The sequence below is a fragment of the Mya arenaria genome, chromosome 4, assembly GCF_026914265.1.
Source record: "Mya arenaria isolate MELC-2E11 chromosome 4, ASM2691426v1".
Classification (NCBI taxonomy): domain Eukaryota; kingdom Metazoa; phylum Mollusca; class Bivalvia; order Myida; family Myidae; genus Mya; species Mya arenaria.
Window position 1 is genome coordinate 30,326,750 of NC_069125.1, and position 23,048 is coordinate 30,349,797.

At 34.7% G+C, this 23,048-nt stretch overlaps 2 protein-coding genes across 2 annotated transcripts in view; one reads left to right on the forward strand and one right to left on the reverse strand.

Moving 5' to 3' along the window:
- The window catches only part of LOC128231387 (sialate O-acetylesterase-like), a 270,653-nt gene that overhangs the window by 203,959 nt on the left and 43,646 nt on the right, over positions 1-23,048 (reverse strand). The gene's annotated exons all lie outside the window — the stretch shown is intronic.
- Positions 6,363-7,291, forward strand: LOC128230749 (uncharacterized). Its single transcript, XM_052943191.1, has 3 exons — positions 6,363-6,461; positions 6,782-6,909; positions 7,156-7,291. The coding sequence occupies exons 1-3, from the start codon at positions 6,399-6,401 to the stop codon at positions 7,289-7,291; spliced, it is 327 nt and encodes a 108-aa protein (XP_052799151.1). The 5' UTR covers positions 6,363-6,398.

Genomic DNA, 23,048 nt, shown 5'->3' on the forward strand with positions numbered 1-23,048 from the left:
CTAACCCCACCTTTACTTCGCTCCTTTGTTGGTTAAACCCGTTTCAATGCAATTAACATGTTTGTAAACTGTTCATCTCATAGTGATAGAAAAGATAGGCATTAACTAGTGCATCAGAATCATCACTTTAAACACTAGAATTGTGTGAATGCAACACTAAAACTAATCCAAATCATATTTAAGAAGTTCAAATTAAAAAACCCTATACCATGTTTGGAGCCTTATATTTTCCATTTCTGTTGTCGTCCCCAATGCAGTCGTAATGTCAAAACCTGGATATAACCCTGAATTTGACCCCTCTTCAAAGATTGCATCACTCCTTTTGAATGAAAAGGATAATTTTCATTAGTTATTAATAAAAATGATTTGACAGTTTGTGAAGAAGTGATATTTTTCTGGACACCATTCACAGGGACATTTCCTTCTACATCCACCCCAGTATCGTCTGTCAGGCTTTTCAACCAAAGACATTTCAAATTATTTTCTAATTGTAGATTTAATGACACGAAGTTTAAATACTTTTCAATCCCTACCATTGTTGAACTTACTGCAATGACCAACTTATAAAAAAGAGACCAAGGGCTACATGAAAATGTTATGATCTGTCTGTGTTTAGAAACAATATAATGTGTTATTATTCCGCAAATGTCTATCCAAATGGGAAACGGGCGCGGGCCGGGAAATAAGAAATAAAAAGGAAAAGAAAAACCTAACTTATGTAAAATGAATCACAATAGCGATAAGCAGAGATACCTAGTCTATAAATGTACATACAAATTTCAAAAAAGAACATGCATGGGAAGTAACTATGCACTCTCTGATTTTAAATAAATTTCAATATATTACAAAATAATGCAAACCAAGCGTCGTAGACAGTTCATATATCAAGTATACATGAACATATGCAAATACTCGACAAAATGTCCTGTTCACAAACCACCTTCTTGTCAATGAATTTACTACGAGGCTTACTCATATTTAAGAATGAACATTCTTATTCTACAGTTATTGATTTTAATTTAAAGATTCATGCTATAAACAATTTCTAAATAACAACTCGTTATAGATGTGGGAACACTTTAGACGTTATTCATCACAAGTCTCGCAGCTTTTTTGGTACTTAATTACTTCATTGGCGAATATCCCATCAACCATTGGGAATAAAATCCCTAAAAATGTGTTTAGGACTCGCTTAGGGATATTAGGGGTCAAAGCAATAATGCAGCCATTCAACAACAACAACAACCAAATTGGACTTTTCAACCCATATGTTGAAAACAAGTTTTAACACCTAATTTAAACATTTTTCAAAACAATATTTTAGACATTGCAACCCTTTTATTAAAATCATTTCAACCACTATGAATTTTTATCCTTACAGAGATGGGATTTACTGTTTTATTGCAAGAACGTGGAAACCTGACTTTATAGGACTTGATCAACTGGCCCTTGAGAGACACATGTACAACATCTCGCTTTCTTTTAGATTACTGCATGGTAATGTCCCATGGAACCGCCTGATTAGCTAGGTCAATTAAACATATCATTTAAAGATCGGCACTTGAAGATGAAATTAATAACGTATGTTTCTTCTTCGTACAATTTAAACTTTTAGCCTGACACACAAGATAATTGAAAATGCAAGCAACAATATCACAATATTTATTTACGTTTGAAAACTTCGTTCATTTGACTGTTAAATTAACATTATCAAGTGTTACAAAGTTAATTTTTTACAATATGCTAGTGACGTCAGTTGTAGAATGTGTTTCTAATTACCAAAACTACAGCCCTAGTCAAATTTATCCATCGATACTTTTGTCCTACGATGTTAGCGATGCTTAGGTAGAGGAAAATGAAGCTGGTTTGGTGGAAGAGGATTTCGATTCTATGTCTTCGGCGTTGACCCAGTGCCATTAAACCTGGTTTATGTTTAAACATTTTTGCTACTGGGCTTATTTCTGTAGTATTGGAATTGCGTTATAGTGTTCAAATGTTAATATCTCTACGACAAGTGTCTTTGAAAGCATGTTTTGTTGAAAATAAATCACCGAAATTCGTACGACACATCCGTGACTGTCTACAAATGTCCCCAAATTTTGTCGTAGATCGTTGTATTGACATGTTGTTCGGCGTATGCGACAGGGGCTTTAGGTAACAACGCGTGTCATCAGAGACCAATATATTCGAAAAACGGGAAAGTAGCCCTGTAGCAAATCTCTTACTCTGATATTGTGTAATTAAATTAGGACATACAAGAACATTTCAAAACTCCATATTTGAAGGGCTCTTCAAAGAACCAGAACTTATCCCGTTCGCGTAGCTTAACTAATTAATCCAGTTTTCCAAAAATGTGTAAACGCCTAGCAGACTGCATCAATGAAGATTTATTGAAATGTCTTAACCGACAACGTACAATAAATTGGTATCTATTTGCATCGACAAAGCGTAAATAAAATTTCTTAACAGACAAAGATAACATATGAAAACCTATTTGCATCCGGTAGAATGTTGTGCAAATTGATTCAGGTGCGAGACGATGATGAATTATGCTTTCAAAAATCTTTATTGAGCATGCATGCTAGAATAATTAACATTTACATCAATATTCCTCTAAACATTAAATATGTTGTGTGTTTTATATCTGGTATAGTAGAAATATTTCATCATTCAGAACTTGCTATCCAGTTTACACTGTGAAGATAAATATTTCGTCAGTTGACGTTTTTGACACTTACGGGGAGGGGGGTGTGGAAGAGAAAGCAGAGCCGTAAAATATGTTGACTTCACATACGACATACACTGAGTCTTGGTATGACGTCAATGATTCTTTCTAATATACCGCTTGATTTTGGAATGTATTTGTTGAGCCTCTCCGAAACATAAGACATAACTTGCCCGGGTTTAACATTAGAGCATTTTACGCCGGCTTCACAGATGCACCCATACTTATGGAAAGCCATAAGTCCCGATGGTATTTTCATAGCAATTTCTCGCAGGTGCGCACCTCCGCGTTTCCGCAGTTCCGCAAGTCCGCACTTAGCTAGCCCGCAGTTACTAAAACAGTATACCATGCCGCAGTTACAAGCTCCGCAATCCCGCACATAGCAAATCGCTAGTTGCGCCGCACTTACGAATCCCGCAGTTAGCAATACCGCAGTTTGCTAAGTGCGGACTTGCGGGATTGCAACGCCATAGGTCCCGCAAGTCCGCATTTAGCAAAACCCGCAGTTATAGAGTGTAACGGATCTGGATGAAACAATCCCGCAAGTCCGCACTTAGCAGACTCACTCACAATTATGAAAATAGATTCTCCGCGCTTAAAAAACTGACTTTGTCATCATTGTTGTAAACCCGCAGTTATGAGATTAAGTTGGACAAAATCCGCAGATGTTACTTTGGCGGCAATCTAACGGATGTGTGTCACTACGCATGCGCATTTTGACCATAAACAAAGGGGATTTATTTATTAAATGGCAGTGAAAATAGGATTAAAAGGAGCAGAAGCATCGTGTAATTATTAGATCACTATCGATGTTTTAATGGTCCCAGGTTGTCACAAGAAGGAATTAGTCAGCCGCCACCAGGTAAAGATAATAATTTTGCTTAATTCAAGTTAAGAATCAGTTATTAAAAGAAGCTGAACCTTCGTTTCTTGATTAAAGGTTTTGTTTCACGTTATTTAAAGCAGCACTCTCACAGATTAAACGTTTTGATAACTTTTTTTTATATAGATCTAAATATTTTGTCATTGAACGAGCCAATTTGTGCGAATATGCATGGAAACCAGTGATATAAGACTGCTAACAAATATCAGATCGCAGAGGCTGCACTCTAAGTCTCAATAATAAACCGTTTTTACATCTTTTTTTTTTTAATTTGTAGTCTTTGAAAAAGAAATTTTTGCGTAAATATCTGCAAACAAATGATGGAAAAATGCTGACAAAATCTGATCCCACATTTTCATATTTCCGTTAGAAAATTAATGTTTTATGGCTTAAACTGTTACTAATGCACCAGTCAATTGTAACAACAGCCCCCAGGTCCAGGGACAGGCGGGGACTTTGAATTTCGGTCAAGCCAACCCCGGCTAAAGTGCCCGTCCCGCAGGGACAAACAGATGGTAAAATCCTCTCCACCTAAATGGCTGTCAACGAGTCTTTTGACGATTTTTAGACTATGGCAGACTCGAGACAGGGATACACATGAAATGTCAAAATAATAAAAAGTATCCCTGATCGTTCATTATTGTAGCTAAATGCCCCCGCACCCCAGGGACCCTAGATAGGACCCATTCCCCGCTATATTTAAAGCGAAGAGAAAACCACTGCATTCACCCGACACTGCGGAGCCACCTGAAAGGTAAAAACACAGCACATTTCCCCGGCCATCCCCGGTATACCCCTGGACCTGAGGGGGGGGGTACAATTGACTGGTTGACTGGTGCATAACGGTTAAAGAAAAATGCATAAAACATCAATTTTTGAACTGAATTATAAAAATCTGCCATCTTATTTTTGTCAGCAGACAAATACAACTAGTTTCCATGCATTTTCGCAAACAAATTGCTCGTTTCAAGTAAAAAAATAAAAATAAAAATTTGTCAAAACGTTTAATCTGTGAGAGTGCAGCTTTAAGTTAAAATATTAATGTTTTTGCATTTTCTTAATCTGTTAGTAAAGCTTTTGACCATTAAATGCTAAGTTTCAAACAGAGATATGTAAATCTGCGATCTGATCATTTGTCAGCAGTTTTATATCACTTGTTTACAGATATTTACACTAAAAATGGCTAATTTGAAAACAAAAAGTAATAAATGCTGTCCAAACAGTAAATCTGTGAGAGTGCAGCTTTAAATCTCTTTACTTATAGGCCCCCCCCCCCCTAAAATCTAAAGTTGTCCAAGTGTATTTTTTTTATTTTAATAAAGGAGAAATAAGGTAATAAAATATGCCAAAATTGCTCCATTTCAGATTGGATATTGTTGATTTTTTTCAAGGGGGACCCCCAAACCCCCCTACCACTAATTTTAACCAAATAAATTTCGGTTCTCAGGGAGGGGCGCAAGTCAAAAGGTTATGCCTTTAGGTTACGCCCCTTTTAAAGTCGAATCCTGGATCCACACATGTTATGCTCCCATTCCCAGGGGCAAATGAAAATTGCACTCTCGATCTGTCTGTTCATACTTTGTGTAACCTGGCTGTAACTTTATCAATATGGTGCTTACAGGGAACATGTTGCTTGCAAGAAACACATCTCTTTCACAAGCAGTTGCCAGGGTGGATCAAGGATTCGACATAAGATGGGCAACTCTCAGGGTTGCTACTTTTAAACTTGAGCCCCTCCCTCAGAATTGAAATTGATTTGGTTTAAAGTGCTGTTTTTTTTTTTTTGGGGGGGGGGGGTACTCCAAAAAAAATATATGATAATTATCTCACTAATTTCTTATCAAAAACGGTGCATTTTTGTTTATTTCATTAATTTTTCTCTCATATTGATATCTAAAGTATACTTGGACCCGCTTGTGGTTGCATTTATCACTAACAGAGACAAAAAAAATTCTCCTTAATATATGAAAGTATAATTACAAATTAAAAGTAATGCACATATTGATCAGAATTTTGTGTTTACAAAACTTATTTTCTGACTCCTTTACATGTATATCTATTTAATGTCACAAGTATACATTTTTTATGATTAATTAGGAACCAGGTTGTATGCTCTAGCTGATCCAGGGGTGGAGGAGGATTGTTTTTTGGTAGAGTACCTCAAACACCCGTACTGACACTGAAAGCCGCACTCTCACAGGTTGTACGTTTTGACAACTTTTTATTTTTGTCTTGGAACCAGCCAATTTTTGCGAAAATCCATGGAAACCAGTTGAATAAGACTGCTGACAAAAATTTAGATCGCAGAATTTTATATTTCAGTTCAAAAATTGATTTTTTTATGCATTTTTCTTAAACCATTAGTTGAGGCCAAAAAATATTAATTTTTCTTACAGAAATATGAAAATCTACAATCTGATTTTTTGTCAGCAATCTTATATTATTGGTTTGCAGATATTTATGCAAATAATTGCTCTATTCAAGACAAAAAATAAAAAAAGTTGTAAAAATGGTAAATCTGTGAAAGTGCAGCTTTAAAACCAAATTAAAGTTCAGTTCTGAAGGAGTGGGCATGTCAAAAGCTAACGCCCATAAGTTATTCCCCCTCTAACATCAAATCCTGCATCCACCCTGGTTCCCTGTTGTGCCAACTATGAAAAAACATTCAGGGTTGCTCATGCATTTTTGAACACTCTTAGTACAAGGTGTACATAATCAGAAGATTTATAGATAATTAATCTTTCATTTTTTATTCAGAAATTGAGGATGCCATAAGAAATTATTTCTGGAATGGTTATGAATTCGAAACAATACATTACCTCAGCTGAACCACAAAGACAACTTTTCTATCAGGTATTTCAAAGTCTAAGATATAATTAATTATTTGTTTTTAATAATTTTCTTTTAGTTCAACATCAATTATATGGGAATTTCAGACAAAATCCAGTCACTGCGTAAGCTGTTTAACATTTTTCATGATGGTGTCCTGAATATTGACAATTTTTAGCACAAATATTCAATTATTCATACATATTCATTCATTTATTATATAACTTGAAATTTCTCAAGGCAAAGTGAAAAAGAAATGTGCCAGTTACACTAAGATTTGAGTGTTTTTCACAAAAACACTCAAAATGCTTTAAAAACACTATTTATTGTTTATTTCTATATAGCCAACATTGCTGAAGAAGCTCTTGTGGGACATTCAAGGACAAAACCTGTGCTGGTCAAAATGTGATCCTGTCCGGAATTCCAAACTGTCTCCTGGCAAGTGTTTTCCAGAAAGGAATACCTTTTCTAAGTAAGTAGTAATACTAAGCATGTCCAGTTTTGACTCCTTCAAAATCCTTCTGTGCACCCAAATAGAAGACCTTATTGTTAAAACTTATTGCAAACTTTCCTAAATGTTATATATATATAACTACAAAATATAGAGTTCAGTTGTATGCCTCAAATTAGTGTGTACAGACATTTTTCGTACTAAAACAGTAGAAATTTATTGCATTATTCTTTGTAATACTTTGTATCTTTTTACACTTGTTTGCAGATTATTATGTGCAAAGAAGCTGCAGCATGGGTCATGCAATCTACAACCAGGATATGCAGCTTTGGATCCAATATTTCAGATGAATGAAGATGCCAGTCATCTCTGTAGGACTTGTGTGTGTGAAAATGATTCATAATAGTGAAATTTACAGCATATCATTTATAATAAAGCAACACACAGAATATGAGAATATACTGTTCAATTCCATTTATGCCAATTCAATTATAGCAGTAATTTTTTTTTACTAAAATTGAAAAAAAAATCAAATTTGCCATTATGATGTTTTTCTACACTTACTATAGCATGTAGTCATCTTACATATGAATATAAAAGTACTAGCAGTGATCATGAATCTTGAAGTTTTTATGTCATTCCACTTCTGCACCAATTGACCTGGAGACGTTCAGTATGGCATTAGTGGTGTTTAAATGTTATAAACAAAAAAGATCACTATTTCTATATGTAGACAGGTCACTTTCACCCCAGCAGTCTTTTGTTTTTGTCACTTGTGCTGTCCAAGTAATCTTCATGTATGAACAATGTTCTGTATGGGGTGATGTCTTAAACAGATTTTATATATTTAATTTAAAATTTCATTGGTTGATATTTGTATCTTCACCGCACTAGACTAACTTTCTATTTTTCCTCTAATTCAGTATCTGAACTTCAAACTGCAAAGTTAGGCAGTACTTTCAGTGTGTTAAGTAACACTCAGTTTATCATGTAACTGTTTAAAATTTTAAGTATATTATATTGTCTCATATCCTGGTGAGTTGTTTTATATAATTACATAGTTACGGTAAAGATTATTTTTTGTATTAGATAATATCTAAATAATTAAACACATTTGCATTTCTTTATATTTTGTTCCATTACACGGGCGTTTTTGTACTCTGTATTATGTCTTTTCTTTAAGTTTTAACATTTGTCTTGTGCTGCATTTAAACATATGTTTATAGGTTTTTCACCAAAATATAAACTGAAGAACCCCGAGAAGTGTTAATTGTAAAATATCCACCTTATATTATAAAACTGAACTGTTCTGTAAACAATGCATAATAATGGACCCAGAGCACAAATCTGACAAGTTGAAGCATATGAATTTTACTTAACGTTGAATCCATTGTTCAAAACTAAATTGACTGTAAAAGTTGATTTGTTTTATATTTTGCTAAAAAGTATTCAAACAGTAGGCTTGCCAGTTTTGTAGTTTAGTTTCATAGACATCATTGAAAGTTACGAGGAAAACTTCTTCCAATATACCAAGTTTGATCACTATATGTCAAATCTTTCAAAAAATATTCGATACCATAGAAAAGTTTGATGCCACCCGTCATCGGCCAGCCAAAACAATGATGCAAGGCAATAAAGGGCCATAATTTGTGTTAATGGTTAAAATGCAGATCTTATACCTAATTGTAAGATGTATACATGGTCATCATTAATTGTGGGAAGTATTAAGTCAATTGAATAAATTGTATAGAAATTATTGATAAAGATCCCAACTTGCCCTAAAACTTTAACCTGCACTAAAACTTTAACTTAACTTCCAAAAGTTAATAAGGGGCCATAATTTATATTGAGGTTAAGATGAAGTTATGTAACTTAATTTCCGCGATGATCCTGGAGTATTAATTAAGTGAATTGAATGAAGAGTATTGGAGTTTTAATTGAGAATGCCAATCCCCCCTAAGCTCTAACCAGACACCGATGATGGGGCGAGTAATAAAGACCACTTATTCTTCGAATAATGGAGCTGATAATACCACGAAAGTCATGTTCTAAGACTTGTCTCATTCTTCAAGTATTAAACTCTTGTCAAACTTTCAGTATGTGTTGCATTTAGCCTGAAATTGAAATTTAACTCTGATTTGTAAAGTTACATATATAAATAATCTTATGACAAAAAATATCTGCCCCTCTCTCGTTTATGTTTTAATGTATGTAATTTAGTTCCGGATGTTTTAATACAGAAAAATAGTGCTTGTTTTCAAGTATCAGTCTTTTATTAAAGTTGGATAAAATAATGCAGGTGCTCTTTTAAACAGGTCGTGAACAGCTTATTTGTTGATTTTTTTTAATTTTAAACTCACTTTTTCATAATAATTCATGCATATTGTGATTGTCTTAAACAAATTTAGACATAACAAGGAACTACAAAAACAAAACACTCATAAATTTTACTTCAAGACCATGGTTATATACAGCATTTTAAGTATATTTATTTGAAATAATATCAACATAAAGACACAAAGCAAATTGCAAGAAATCACATGAAGAGTTGCTCAAAATTGCAAACTTTTTAGCCACTGTAGTCAGGGTAGAAAGCATCATCTTGAAGGGTGAAAGCTGGGTTTGATTCCAAGTGACAGCCAGCTCTTTGTGCAGAACATTGAAAACACCTTTGGTTTAGATCAACCTTCAAGTGACTCGCTCATGATTTTGGACCAAAAATAAGTTTTCCTGGTAGAGCATTTGAAAACACAAACCGTATTTTATCATAATTTTACTGTATGATATCGAAATTGCAGAAAAAATACATTTATATCATAAAAGTTATCTTGTTTTCAGTGGGGTTCTAACCCACACCGGTCAAGTCTAGAAAAAATTAGAAAGCCGGCTAATCCACACGGCCATCGGGACTTAAACAAAAGTGGTGGATATGTTTACCTGTTAAGAATACATTAACAGCTGTTTTTAATTTTCAATCCCGTTAAAAACTGATGGAAATTGTGGTCTTCAAAGACGATATTTGAGGAAATATCAACATTTGCTGAGGGTTTCCAGCTGTTGGTATTTTGTTTTAACACTTTTTATGATTTGCCACACTTAATTTTGTGAGTTAAAACAAATGGATTTTACAAACCATGAGTGAGTCACATTAAGGCATCCATTCCTTTTTTCTTCATAAATAAAATTATTATTAAATGAGGTTTGGCTCAGCAGAGGTTAAAAAATATATCCATTACTTCATTCAGAGTTTACATTCAAAATGAGACCAATTGTGTTGGTGAATGAATGATCATTATGTCAAAATACCGTAAAATTGTCATAATCGAAGTGCAGTAAATATATATCAAAGCAACTTAGAAAATTGTCTGGCTATTATTACAAGAGAAAGACTGTTTTTTTTGTGTGCCACAAACTGCAATTCTAGTAAGCCACCGCTGGGATTTGAACCCAGAACTCTTCCCACATGGTAGAAAGTGTCTTTCTTAAGACTACGTTGGCTGGGATTAGAGCAGTTTAGAGCAATTTGCCGAAAACATTTACTTATATAAGGAAAAAAGCCCGTAATCATACTTCGTAAAGAAACAGTGCCAAATTAATTAAAAGTATTTAATTAACAAATGCATGAAATTTGTAATTTTGGACTGGAGACGAACAAAAACAGTGAAGTTTGGTTTATTCACCGTATTAAATAGTGAATATCTACTGCGACCTTGATTTTTGACCTACTGATCTCAAAATCAATAGGGGGTCATCTACTAGTCATGACCAACCAGCATACCAAGTATGAAGTTTCTGGGTGCAAGCGTTCTTTATTTATTGAGCCAAAACGCAGTGAGACAAACAGACTGACCGGCTGACTGACTCACTGACGGACTGATCACCAAATCAATAGGGGTCATCTACTAGTCATGACCAACTTGCATACCAAGAATGAAGTTCCTGGGTGCAAGCGTTCTTTAGTTAACGAGCAAAACCGTTTCTTCCCCTCAAGGTCAATTCGACCTTGACCTTTGACTTAATGATCTCAAAATCAATAGGGTTCATCTACTAGCCATGAACAACTAGCATACCAAGTATGTAGTTCCAGGGTGCAAGCGTTCTTTAGTTAATGAGCGAAAACTGTTTCTTCCCCTCAAGGTCACGGTGACCTTAACCTTTGACTTACTGATCTCAATATCAATAGGAGTCATCTACAAGTCATGACCAACTAGCATACTAAATATGAAGTTCCTGGGTACAAGCGTTCTTAAGTGATTGAGCAGAAACCATTTTTAAGCACCGCCAACATACTGTTTTTTACCTTAAGGTAACCTTGATCTTTGACGTTTTGATCTCAAAATCAATAGGGGTCATCTACTTTTCATGAACAACTAGCATACCAAGTATGAAGTTCCTAGACCCAAAGGATTTCAGTAATTGATTGGAAACAGTTTCTTCACCTCAAGGTCACGGCGACCTTGACCTAGTGATCTCAAAATCTATTAGGGTCATCTACTAGTCATGACCAACTAGCATACCAAGTATTAAGTTCCTGGGTGTAAGCGTTCTTTATTTACTGAGCAGAAACGAAGTGGGACGGACGGACTGGGCAAAACAATATGTCTTCCCATTAATGCGAGGGAAGATTTTCAAAGTGTGAGGATAGAGTGTGTTATGACCATGTCCTTAGACTCTATGACATCAAAATCCATAGGAGTCATCAGCTAGTCACCAAAAATCTAAATGTCGAGTTTGAGAGCCATGGGTGCAGGCATTGACAAGTTATCACACAGACAAGCTTTTTTTGTTCAAGGTCACTGTGACCTTGACCTTTGACCCGATGACCCCTAAAATCATAAAGGGTCATCTACTGGTCAGGCCAATCAAGTATGAGGGCCATGGGTGCAGACATTGTTGAGTTATCACTCGGACAAGCTTTAAAATTATTTTACCATTAAAGGTCACTGTGACCTTGACTTTTGATCCGATGAGCCCTAAAATCAATAGCGGTCATCTACTGGTCAGGCCCAACCTTCATGTCAAGTTTGATGACCATATGTCCAGGAATTGTTGAGTTATCACTCGGACCAGCTTTGGTCTACCGACGGACCGACCTACCAACCGACATGTGCAAAGCAATATACCCCTCTTCTTCGAAGGGGGCATAAAAAAGATAAGTCAAATTTTAACGTTAAAATGTTGAAAAAAAGTAACAAATATAGACAGAACTGAACAGTCCTACGCGTATGGACCAAATCTTTAGTTTTTCCTCAAAATGTATTATCTGGAGGTCAGTGCGGTGTTTATTATATAAAGAACAGGGGGCTCATGAAACTAGCAGAAAGCATCTTCAAGGATGCCTTTTGACCAATATTAAATTACAATTCACTAGCTTGACTGAGCAGAAATGTCATGTTTCTGTGACTGTTGTTCTTGTTTAAATTCAAAGAAATAATTATTTCCAAAAGAACGTTTTTTGTTGGCCTCCAGAGTACATTTCTCTACCACTGACTGACCAATTTGACATTTTGTTTTAGAAAAATGACTAAGATGAGGCATTTTTTGCGTAAAAGTCTGGAAAGCAGTGTTTAAGACATCTGACCAAAGTTTAGATATTTTCTAAATTTAAATTTGGAAATTGATCTTTTACGGCTAGAGTGTTACTTATGCTTTAGGAAAATTTCAGCTGTTTTTTTTTTAAAAATTGAGATCCTTTCTATTGTTTATCTTAAATGACTTAATTGAATGCTGGTTCTGAGACAAAAAAATGAAAAATAATGTCAAAACTGTCAATATGTAGAGTGCAGCTTTAATGTTGTGTTCTAAAATTTAACAACACTAAACTGTGTTTCCCATTGCTTAAAAGAGTGAATAGAAATCACCAAGGCTGAAACAAGATTAGATCAACAATGACCCTAATTTGTGATGGTCAAGAGTCTGGCCCAAAGTTTGTCAGTATTTACAGTAACTAACATACACAAATAATGATTTGCACTGCTGATAAGCTATTGCTGAATTTCAGTAGGTCCCTGGTACATATGCATAGGACTGTGAAAATAATTTCAGTCAAATCTAAGAAAATTTAACTCAAGACTGGTGGTGAAGGTCAATAACAGGAATAGATGTATAATTAAATAAAACATCAATATCAGGGGGTTATGCTGTCGTAATTCCGTGATGGTAACACAGACACATCTGGAGTTTTACATTGTCACTATCAGTGAAGGCAATGTCATTTTCAACGCACTTGTTAAAACCCTGTCTTGAATCAGGGGTCTCTGTCTGTCTGAATGGCTGGGAAGATGTGTTCCTGGCCAACATTGATCAGTGGCTGCTCTTTAAAAGGACGAGCTCCATAGGAAAAGGAAAGTGACCTGTGGAACCAGGCATGGTGGCTTCTCAAAGTGAGGCCCTGCTCCAAGGTGGTTGACCACTGGTCCTGAAAGTACACACAGACTGGAACATAGTGTGAGGCCTAAGTGTAAACTTAAATATATACAATGCGTCAAACACTTTATTGCTTACCGAGGTTTAATTCTACTACAATTTAAGTTATGCACCAGTCAGCCATGATATGTAGATTTAAGTGACTAGAAAACATATGTGTAAAATCGAACATTTTAACCATTGTTACTCTAGCAAAACCTTAACAGTGAGGATGTTAGAACTGAATAATGCTGGACAGTTTATTCCTTCCTCATATATACCTTTAAGGGATAGGAACAGAACGCCCATAATTATATGATGTACTGACTTTACTTATTATAATGATAACTGCCCAAGGTATTATGATTACCTAATTAGGGTAGTTTGTAGTTTCGCTGTCCCCAAATGCCTAAATAAGCTTGCCTTTTATTTGAAAGGCTGTGAAACAAACAGCTTTATGTAGCTTGTCAAGGGTTAACAAGAATATCGCTGGAAGCAATGGATGCTCCCCATACACCCGTTTTCTATGAAAAGGCAGAACTTGTAACAATGTGCTGGTAAAAGGTAATTTTTTGTAGCATTATAATACACAGTTGTTAAGATGCAGCTTTGAGATATAAATTTAAGTAATTTACAAGAAATGAAATAAAAAAAGCAGCAATTCAAATTCACAAATATTGAAGAAATGGCACAGACAAACTCATATTTTAAAAAAAATATCAGATAAGGTGAGATTCAAACCTGAACTTACTAGGCGTCCTTGTTTTTTTTTCTTAACGAGACGGGGACTGTTTAAGAATTCACTGACAGAGTATTATGCACCAGTCAACTGTAACCACAGCCCACACCCCCTTTTGGTCCAGCCAACCCTGGGTAAATTCCCTGCCCTGCGGGGACTAACTGATGGTAAAATCCTTGCCAAATGTCCCCACACCCAATGGACCCTAGTCAAGGCCCATTTCCCGCTATATTTTGCAAGAAGACAAAACCATCCCATTCACCGGGCGGGGGGGTGGTACAATTGACTGGTGCATAACACTTGCTTCTATTTTCTATTCCATTTCTACCCATTTTTGTGCATGTTCCAACACTTCCCAACCACTTTATAATAATGCTACAACCAATAACCTCCTGCCAAAATATGTAAGAAAAAAATAGAAAAATATCATGGTTATGGTGTATTTGAACCGCTACCTTGAAACCCTCAAAAGATTTGTAGTCCTGTGCTTTACAACATAGGCTAAAGCATGAAATATGAAAGTGGAGGTTTTCATTAGGAGTGTGCTAATGTACCTTAATATACATGATAGGATTATGGTCATTGTGCACTGCACTTCCCAATCATTGCCATCTATCTATATACCAAGTTTTATTTCAATCCCATCAGTAGTTTTGAAATTTTGGCCCGGACGAGCACTAATTATGAAAAAAATGGTTAAGGGGAGATAAATTAATAGATATGCATGATAGGATTATAAATGGTTCTTGTGCACTGCAAACTCCAATGCCATCTATTTCTATACCAAGTTTTATTTCCATCACATGATTCACATTAATAGTTCTAAAGTTATTCTCCGGATAAGTGTGATGGGCGAAAGGACGGACGGACAAAGCGGCAACTATTTGCTCTCCCTTCGGGGAGCATAAAAAACAGTATCAATGTCTAAAAATAGTTAACAGGGGGGATGGCAGACAATTTCACATCGCCAGATAGACTAGTGACTGTGGTAGAGTTGTCATTTTGGGTGGGGGGAGGGTTCCATCCTGGCTTATCACACCACATTTAAAGGGGTCTTTTCATAAGGAACTAGCATATCACATCCAGTTCTTCTTGAGCCTGCAACATGTCGTGGAAAAATAACCCTTTAGAATATTACCAATGTCAAAAAAGGCCTTTACCTATTCGGACAACTAGGATTAACAAATTGATTACCCAAAGTTATGCAGCTTTCTACTACTGGAACCGAGGGAGGGGCACCGGTGCGCCAACCCTTAAATAAACTAAATTTATTTCCAGGCCGCCCCTGCATTATAAATGTCTAGCCCTTAAAGTACCTTGAAATATTTTGTCTACATTTTTGGCACTTTGTTCAGATCCCTTTTCATTACAGTTTTCATTCACTAATAAATTCTGACAGATTTTAAATCAATTAAGCACCCCAAACCCTTTCAAGGGGGATAACCATGTGGTATATTACAAGATGTAGCAAGCACCCACAACGGAAAAATACCAGGTAAAGAAAGATGACTCAAACAATATGCAGGGTAGAATAATGGTTCTTTGAAATTGCATAAATTACCTTTCATTGCTACTGTAAAGCTAAAGTGTCATTTAGGTCCAAGACATGGCCGTACATGCATCAATGAAGAAAAAGATTTCAGGTACAATAATGAAGAAACTTGAATTGATATTAAATTTATCATTTTTTTAATGGAAACTTTTGTTTCTCTTTTGAGTGCCTAGATTTTTCCTTGTAATATGCTATGTATCATTGTGACCAATTTAAATATTTTCTGATGCATATCATGTTTTGTGAAGAGACTATTAAAAAATGTTTAATATGCTAATAAAGAAGTCTTTTCATCTGTTTTTAGGAGTGTTTAGAGGTTTGGAAAAAAACACCTTTGAATGAGGTATAAATTTGCAATGGTAACTCTGATCTAGTACTTATCATAAATGATTTTTCAGGCTTTTTAGCTAGGCCTAATGGTCATTTCTACCTTCAAGAACTTCTGTATGATTTACCAATGCATGATCAAGATACCATGTAAATATTTGTAGATGGAAATTGTAGACACTGGTTATATTGTAGGTCATATTTTAATCACTAGTCTATGTGCCTTTTTTATCATTTAAATGAAAATATTACAATACAAGATTCTTACTTACCACCTTCATTTCTTTTTCAAACTCGGAATTTAATCTTACAACACTCAACTGCGACAACATCTGAAACAACCAGATAATAACAAAAATACATGACCAGGTGCTACCTATACATGAGTACACGGCTGAATCTACATCATTCTGACAAAAAACTAAAACAAATCAACAAAAGTTACTATATTCGTATTTGGCTATACATGTATGCCTATGCTGTTACAGACATACATGTTTAATGGACATTGACATTGACATTGAAAATTGAATATGGAAGTTCAGTGGCAAGAAGTACAGAAAATTAATTTCTGTTAGACAATATGAATGTTATTAACTTAATAAGGGCTTTTTATTTCACTATCTCAGAGGAAAAATCAGCCCAGTAAAGGATTTTGTTGATCTATTTACCTAAACTGTTTACTTTTCAGTACTTGTTAAAGCACATCAGAAAGCCTTCAATGCACCATTGTTTTCATGAATTTCAGGCTCCCACACCCCCTAGCACAATTATAAACAAGTACATGAATAGATGACTAGCTACGCCCCTGATAAACAGTACTGTTTGAAAGCACTTTTCCTGCCACACCTATCTTATTTATTTACAAATTTCTAAATATATATAATACCACATGCAAATAATTCATAAATGTGATATATAAAATACATAGCAAACTGTTTATACAATAAAATGTGAAATTTCCATGTGCCAGAGCAAGGTTAATGTTTTATAGCTGTTTCAGGAAACTTGTGCAACAATTTCAATCATTATTTACCTGTGAGTTTGATTCCATGTATGTGTTGACATTCTTTCAGTAAACTCAAGTTTATTATGGCAAAATATTTAGCTGTATTGGTATATTTATACATGCATAAGGTCTCGCCAATTTAGCATAAATTTAGGCTTTTTAAGCAGAGTGTACCAAAGAATGGAACCTTTAACAGTGACTTTAAGAGTGGGTCTCTGACATTATGGACTATAAATATTACTGACTAGACATAACGTACCATATTTGCGTACCATATTTGCGGACATAACAGACAAATATTATTGACTTTACTAAAGCTTACTTACAGACTTTACAACCCAGTGTGAATAGTACTGTTCACATTGTTTGATGTGTTAAATATTTTTGTTGTTGTTGTTGTTTGTGTATATTTGTGTCTCATCAAGTCAACTCTAGTTTTCTTTATTTCACTCGTTCCATTACACAAACATGGATAAATGAGGTAATATCAAATGATAAATGTCACAAAGACAAACAAGTGAAATGAATACGTATATAGATGTGATATCTTATTTTTTAATGATTCACAGATCATGTTATTGTATAAAATTTATATATATCCAAAAATATGGTCTGTTATGTCTTGTCCGTTATGTCCATTATTCATGTATAACACAGCCTCCGGGACAATTGAATGTCCCTGTCTAGAGATTATTAAAAAAATTATTGGTGCAAAGGGAATCAAACTTGCTACCCTTGAATAGAATCAGGGGCGGATTCAGGTTTTGCAGTTAAACAGGGCATACATTAGGGGCGTAACCTTTTTACTTGCGCCCCTTCCTCAGAAACAAAATATATTTGGTTAAAAGAGTTGGCGGGGGTGGGCTTTTCATCTTCTATATATTATTGAAATAACAAGAGCTGTCACAGAGACAACGCGCTCGACAATTCTGCCACTTTTCGGTGTATGGATTGAAAAGTTTTAGCAAAACATGCATGGATCAATGTTAGATTAGATTTCCATGCATCAATGATGTGCTGAGATATTTACATAAATTTAATTTGAAAATATTTGAGGTGGTACTCAAACTTTAACGTAAATTCTAAATAGAAAAAGGGCCATAATTTTATCAAAATACTTGATACAGTGATCTCTTCCTGTGTACATGTTTGGGGCATGATGGTGAACAAGTGTGCAAAGTTCCAAAGCCAGAGGTCAATGGACTTTGAAAATATTTAGGGTGGTAAGCAAACTTTAACATAAATTCTAAGTAGAAAAAGGGGCATAATTTTGTCAAAATGCTTAATAGAGTTACCTACTCCTGTGTACAGGCTGGGGGCATGATGGTGAACAAGCGTGCAAAGTTTCAAAGCGAGATGTCAATGGACTTTGATATTTGAGGTGGTACGCAAACTTTTACATAAATTCGTAGTCGAAAAAGGGGTATAATTTTGTCAAAATGCTTCATAGAGTTACCTCCTCCTGTGTATAGGGTGGGGGCATGATGGTGAACATGTGTGCAAAGTTTTAAAGCCATATGTCAATGGACTTTAAAAATATTTGAGATGGTACGCAAACTTTAACATAAGTGGTTACACCGACGCTCAGGTGAGTACGATAGTTCTCCTTATTCTTCGAATAGTTGAGCTAAAAATTGTGTCGGAGACCGGATTCGAACCCGTGTCCCCAAAATTGCTGTCCAGTGTTGTATCCACTGTGCTTACTGAAGGCTTACTCCAAATGAGTGGTATATTTAAGCTATATACCTAACTTAGTAATATCACATGATAAGCCAATCACACATTAAGGATGAATTCTACTAGGTAGACAAACCCAGTAATCATTTTTAATTGAAAATAACGAAATAACTGCTAAACTTAAATAAATTGTAAACTATGTGGAACTTCAGTTAGTTTCAATGCATTGTACACTTTAATACCAAGTTAATGTCAGTTTTTGACAATTGATCATCTGGTGCACTGTTGCTTTAAGCTGGAGCTCAATTCGAACCTGATAATTATGCTCTTTTTTTTGCTATTTGACCAATAAATAATCAAAGAATGAAACTTAGTGCTGCGAGATAGACACTGATAATTGTTATCTTATATTATTGGTATTAATTGCTTTATATATATTTGCACCAATGATAGTATCTATCATTTGTGATGCACCAGTCAATTGTTACCAAGCCCCATCCTCCATAGTCCAGGAGTATAGCAAGGAGAGCAAGCGGAATGGTGTTTTTACTTTCTAGGTGGGCTTGAGTGGATGCGTTTTTTTCGTTTTTGCAATGAAAATAGTGGCAAAAGGCAGTATGTGTATACCATGTGAAAAATTACGTATGATATGCTACATAGAAGGCAAAATTTGCTTAAAATGAGAACTTAAATCAAAGATAACTTTTCATATACAACACCTTTTAAAAAATACAAAGGGTATTCTATGCCGCTTAAAGAGCCCCTGTTTTGTTTATTTATGAAATTTGATGAGGTCATTAGTTTCATCAAACACCTCGACAAACCTTTTTCCAAAATAAGGTTTTGACAGTGCTCAGTCAGACGTCTGTATTGTGAAAAGGTTTGTCAAAGTGTTTTAAGACACTAAACTTGCAATCAAATTCTGGTCAAAGTCCGAAGGTCGGGCTCCGTAAGCAGCGTAGACTGTGCCATGTTTCATTTAAAATAGTGAAGAAAAAGAGAAGTTATCTTTGTTTAAAATCTTATTTCTACTCAAAATATTGCCTTCCGACGTAGCATTTTTGACACAATTTATCACATGGTATACACACACTGTTACCTAGGATGTCCCCAGGGTGCTGAGCTTTTTGTGGGGGCTTTTACCTGCAGTTTGTACCCACAGGGCAGGGATTTTACAGAAAGTAAGTCACCACTATTTCCGTAGCTGGAGGGGCCATAGTTACAATTGACTGATGCATAAATGAAATAAATTACAAAAATACCTTCCATCCTCAGCCAGGCACCCTAACCTGACTTTCACATCTGGAAACATCTGTTCAACAATTTTAATCAAATTTGACTGGGTTATTACATCTGAATGATTTACAAACTCAAATCATTGAACTGCCTTGAGATGAACTTCGCAAACTCAAATCATTGAACTGCCTTGAGATGAACTTCGCAAACTCAAATCATTGAACTGCCTTGAGATGAACTTCGCAAACTCAAATCATTGAACTGCCTTGAGATGAACGTCGCAAACTCAAATCATTGAACTGCCTTGAGATGAACTTCGCAAACTCAAATCATTGAACTGCCTTGAGATGAACTTCGCAAACTCAAATCATTGAACTGCCTTGAGATGAACTTCGCAAATTCAAATCATTGAACTGCCTTGAGATGAACTATGTGTAGATTTATTATCAAAATTGAAAATTGCAGAATCTAGCTTTACAAACAAATACAGTTAACCTCTGAACGCTTGAGGATGCCAGGGTCTGTGTGACATGTGTTTTCCCAAACCTTGATAAGATGTTTACCGTATGTCTGGCATATTGTAAAAATAGCTGCATTTGGTACCAACATAACAACTTTCTAAAATAATCAGTCAAAAAAACATGCATTGTCATATATTAATGTACATAATGTTACAATGATCAGGTTTTTGCAAAACAAAAAAGGCAGAATAATGTTTCAAAATGTTATCACATTTGGGCATATCAATAACAGGATGTTTACTGGATGTAGTACATGTCTGAATGCCTGTTAAAAACACACATTTAAATCAATACCAAAGGCAACCATTTATAATATTAATAATGTACAGTCCTGTCTGTGTGTTTAATAAAAACTACAAGGTTTAGATCCCTCTTCATAACTGTTATCATTCAATTACAAATTTTGAGGGATTTTGGATTCAATTCAAGACTCACCTTCAGCCAATTGTTTGTTGAAAGAGTTTCTGGTCACCCTGTTTTCATCCCCAAACACGAACTGCACATTCTGCATCTAAAAGTTTTCAATTCAAATGGTGGTTGATTTGTACTTAATGATGTGATAAATACAAAAAAAGAATAAAAGATGTTTCAGGGTTTTTTCTATAGTACCCATGTGTCCGACTATCGGACCCATCCCTAAAGCAAAATATAAGATTTTTTTCCCAATCTTCAGAAAAAAATACCAATCAAAAATTAAAAAACAAAAAAAATATTTATTTTTCCTGTACTGGTTCATTTTCAACATCCCAATAAATTGAGTAATGTAAATAAAAAATTATAATTAAACTCCGAAATCAATGATTTTTATCACATTCAGAGATCAGTATGAAATATTATCAGTATGAAATATCTGTCATAATTTATTGCAATAGATATTTACACCCCAAGGATTGATATTTTTGGGGGTCTTTTAGAGGGAAAATAAACTAATATTAAATCATTTTCTAATTCGCAGGAGACTAGACAGCTTTTTCCTTTTACTGTAAAATTTCCCAATTTCAGCATTTTAACAACACAAAATTTCCCAAAATGTCAAGGGTCTTTTTCACAAAATGGCCAGAAAAAGTGTTTCACATATAAATTTATTTAGGGTACATGTATGCTCCCCAAATAGTATAACGGATATTTCCTTTTCTTTCTATTTCTTACCAAACAAGAGCATCACTTCAAATGAAGAATGCTTAAAACCAATCATGTCAGATCTAGAAAAAAAGAGACACCACAATAACATGATTGTGCTTGTGGAAAGTAAATGATACATAATATTCAGTTCAGGGGATAACTACATAAATATGCAGTGAAAGTTAATGGTTGATTGGCATTGGGTACTAAGCTTTCCACCATTTTCAATCAAATTTCTGTATATTAACGGTAGGGTACAATTCAGACCCGTGGATACTACAATTCTAACCATTACCATCTATCTAATATGGTCCAAGCAAAAACTCATAATGGAAATATATCAGGTTCAGGGAGAAAACTTAATAATCATGCAGTTTAGGATTATGTTTTCTATACCTACTTCAAGATGCTGTATATCTATTCTTTTTTTAAGTTGCATTTAAAACTCACCGATAATTTATCTGTGAATACTCAATACAAATAATTCAGTATGGCCTAATTTCACACAATAACTTAGACATAAATCAAACATTCATTTCCGGCCAATGGAGAGACAGATCTATACAAAATATTATGAAGTACTGTTCTTTGCTATAAGCCTTAAGAATTTAAGGTACAAAAATTACAATCTCAAAACAGTAATATCTGACTACAGTCATAAGTTTTATCATTCATTTCCATATTTTAATTACTTTATACTATTCCAGTATTTCAAAATGCAAACTTCTGCATTTATGAATCACTGGCATACCCAGGTATTAAATCTGTTGTCTTTGCCTGTCTGTACACTTTAAGGATTTCTAACAGATGTTAGGAAAAACATTTTCAAGAAGGAATATTTAATTTCCTGTAAGGCTTAAAAATATAATACATTTGGTTCGGGTTACCCAACCCCACCTACGGAATAGGCGCCGACCCTACTGTTTTTATAGTCAGTTTGAAAAAAAATGAAAAACTAAATGACTTCATTTTGTAGTTGAAAACCTTAATTGCTTATACAGATGATAATTTTAACACCATTCTCCAATGATGAAAATGACATTCTTATATAAAGCCTAATTAAAAAAAAGCCTACCTACCCTACCTTTTTTTTTTAAAGGATGTAACCCTAACCAAACATTTTTTTAGGCCTAACCATGATCTTGTGCAGTACTAATCATAAATGACTTTGCAGATCTTCAAGCTACTTCTAATGCTCATTTCCATAGATCTACAAGAACTAGTCTACTATATAGAATACTAATGCATGATCCTATTATCCAGATAATAAGTTAAATATTTATTGAACAATGAAAATATAGATACTGGTTACATTGTAAATCAGATTCCAATCAATCTGCGCCTTCAATTCATTTAAATGTTAATTACAAAATAATATCCTTACTTACCACCTTCATGGCTGCTTTCCTTTTTCCAAATCTGTCCTTCAATCTTTTCATGCTTTGCTCTACAGTGGAAGCATCTGAAAATAAGCAGATAATAACAATATAACACAGACATGGTGAAAGTAAAGAAAAAGTGTCACTCATTCAAACAGCCTCATATTTTTGGTCAGTCATAATAAAAAATTTG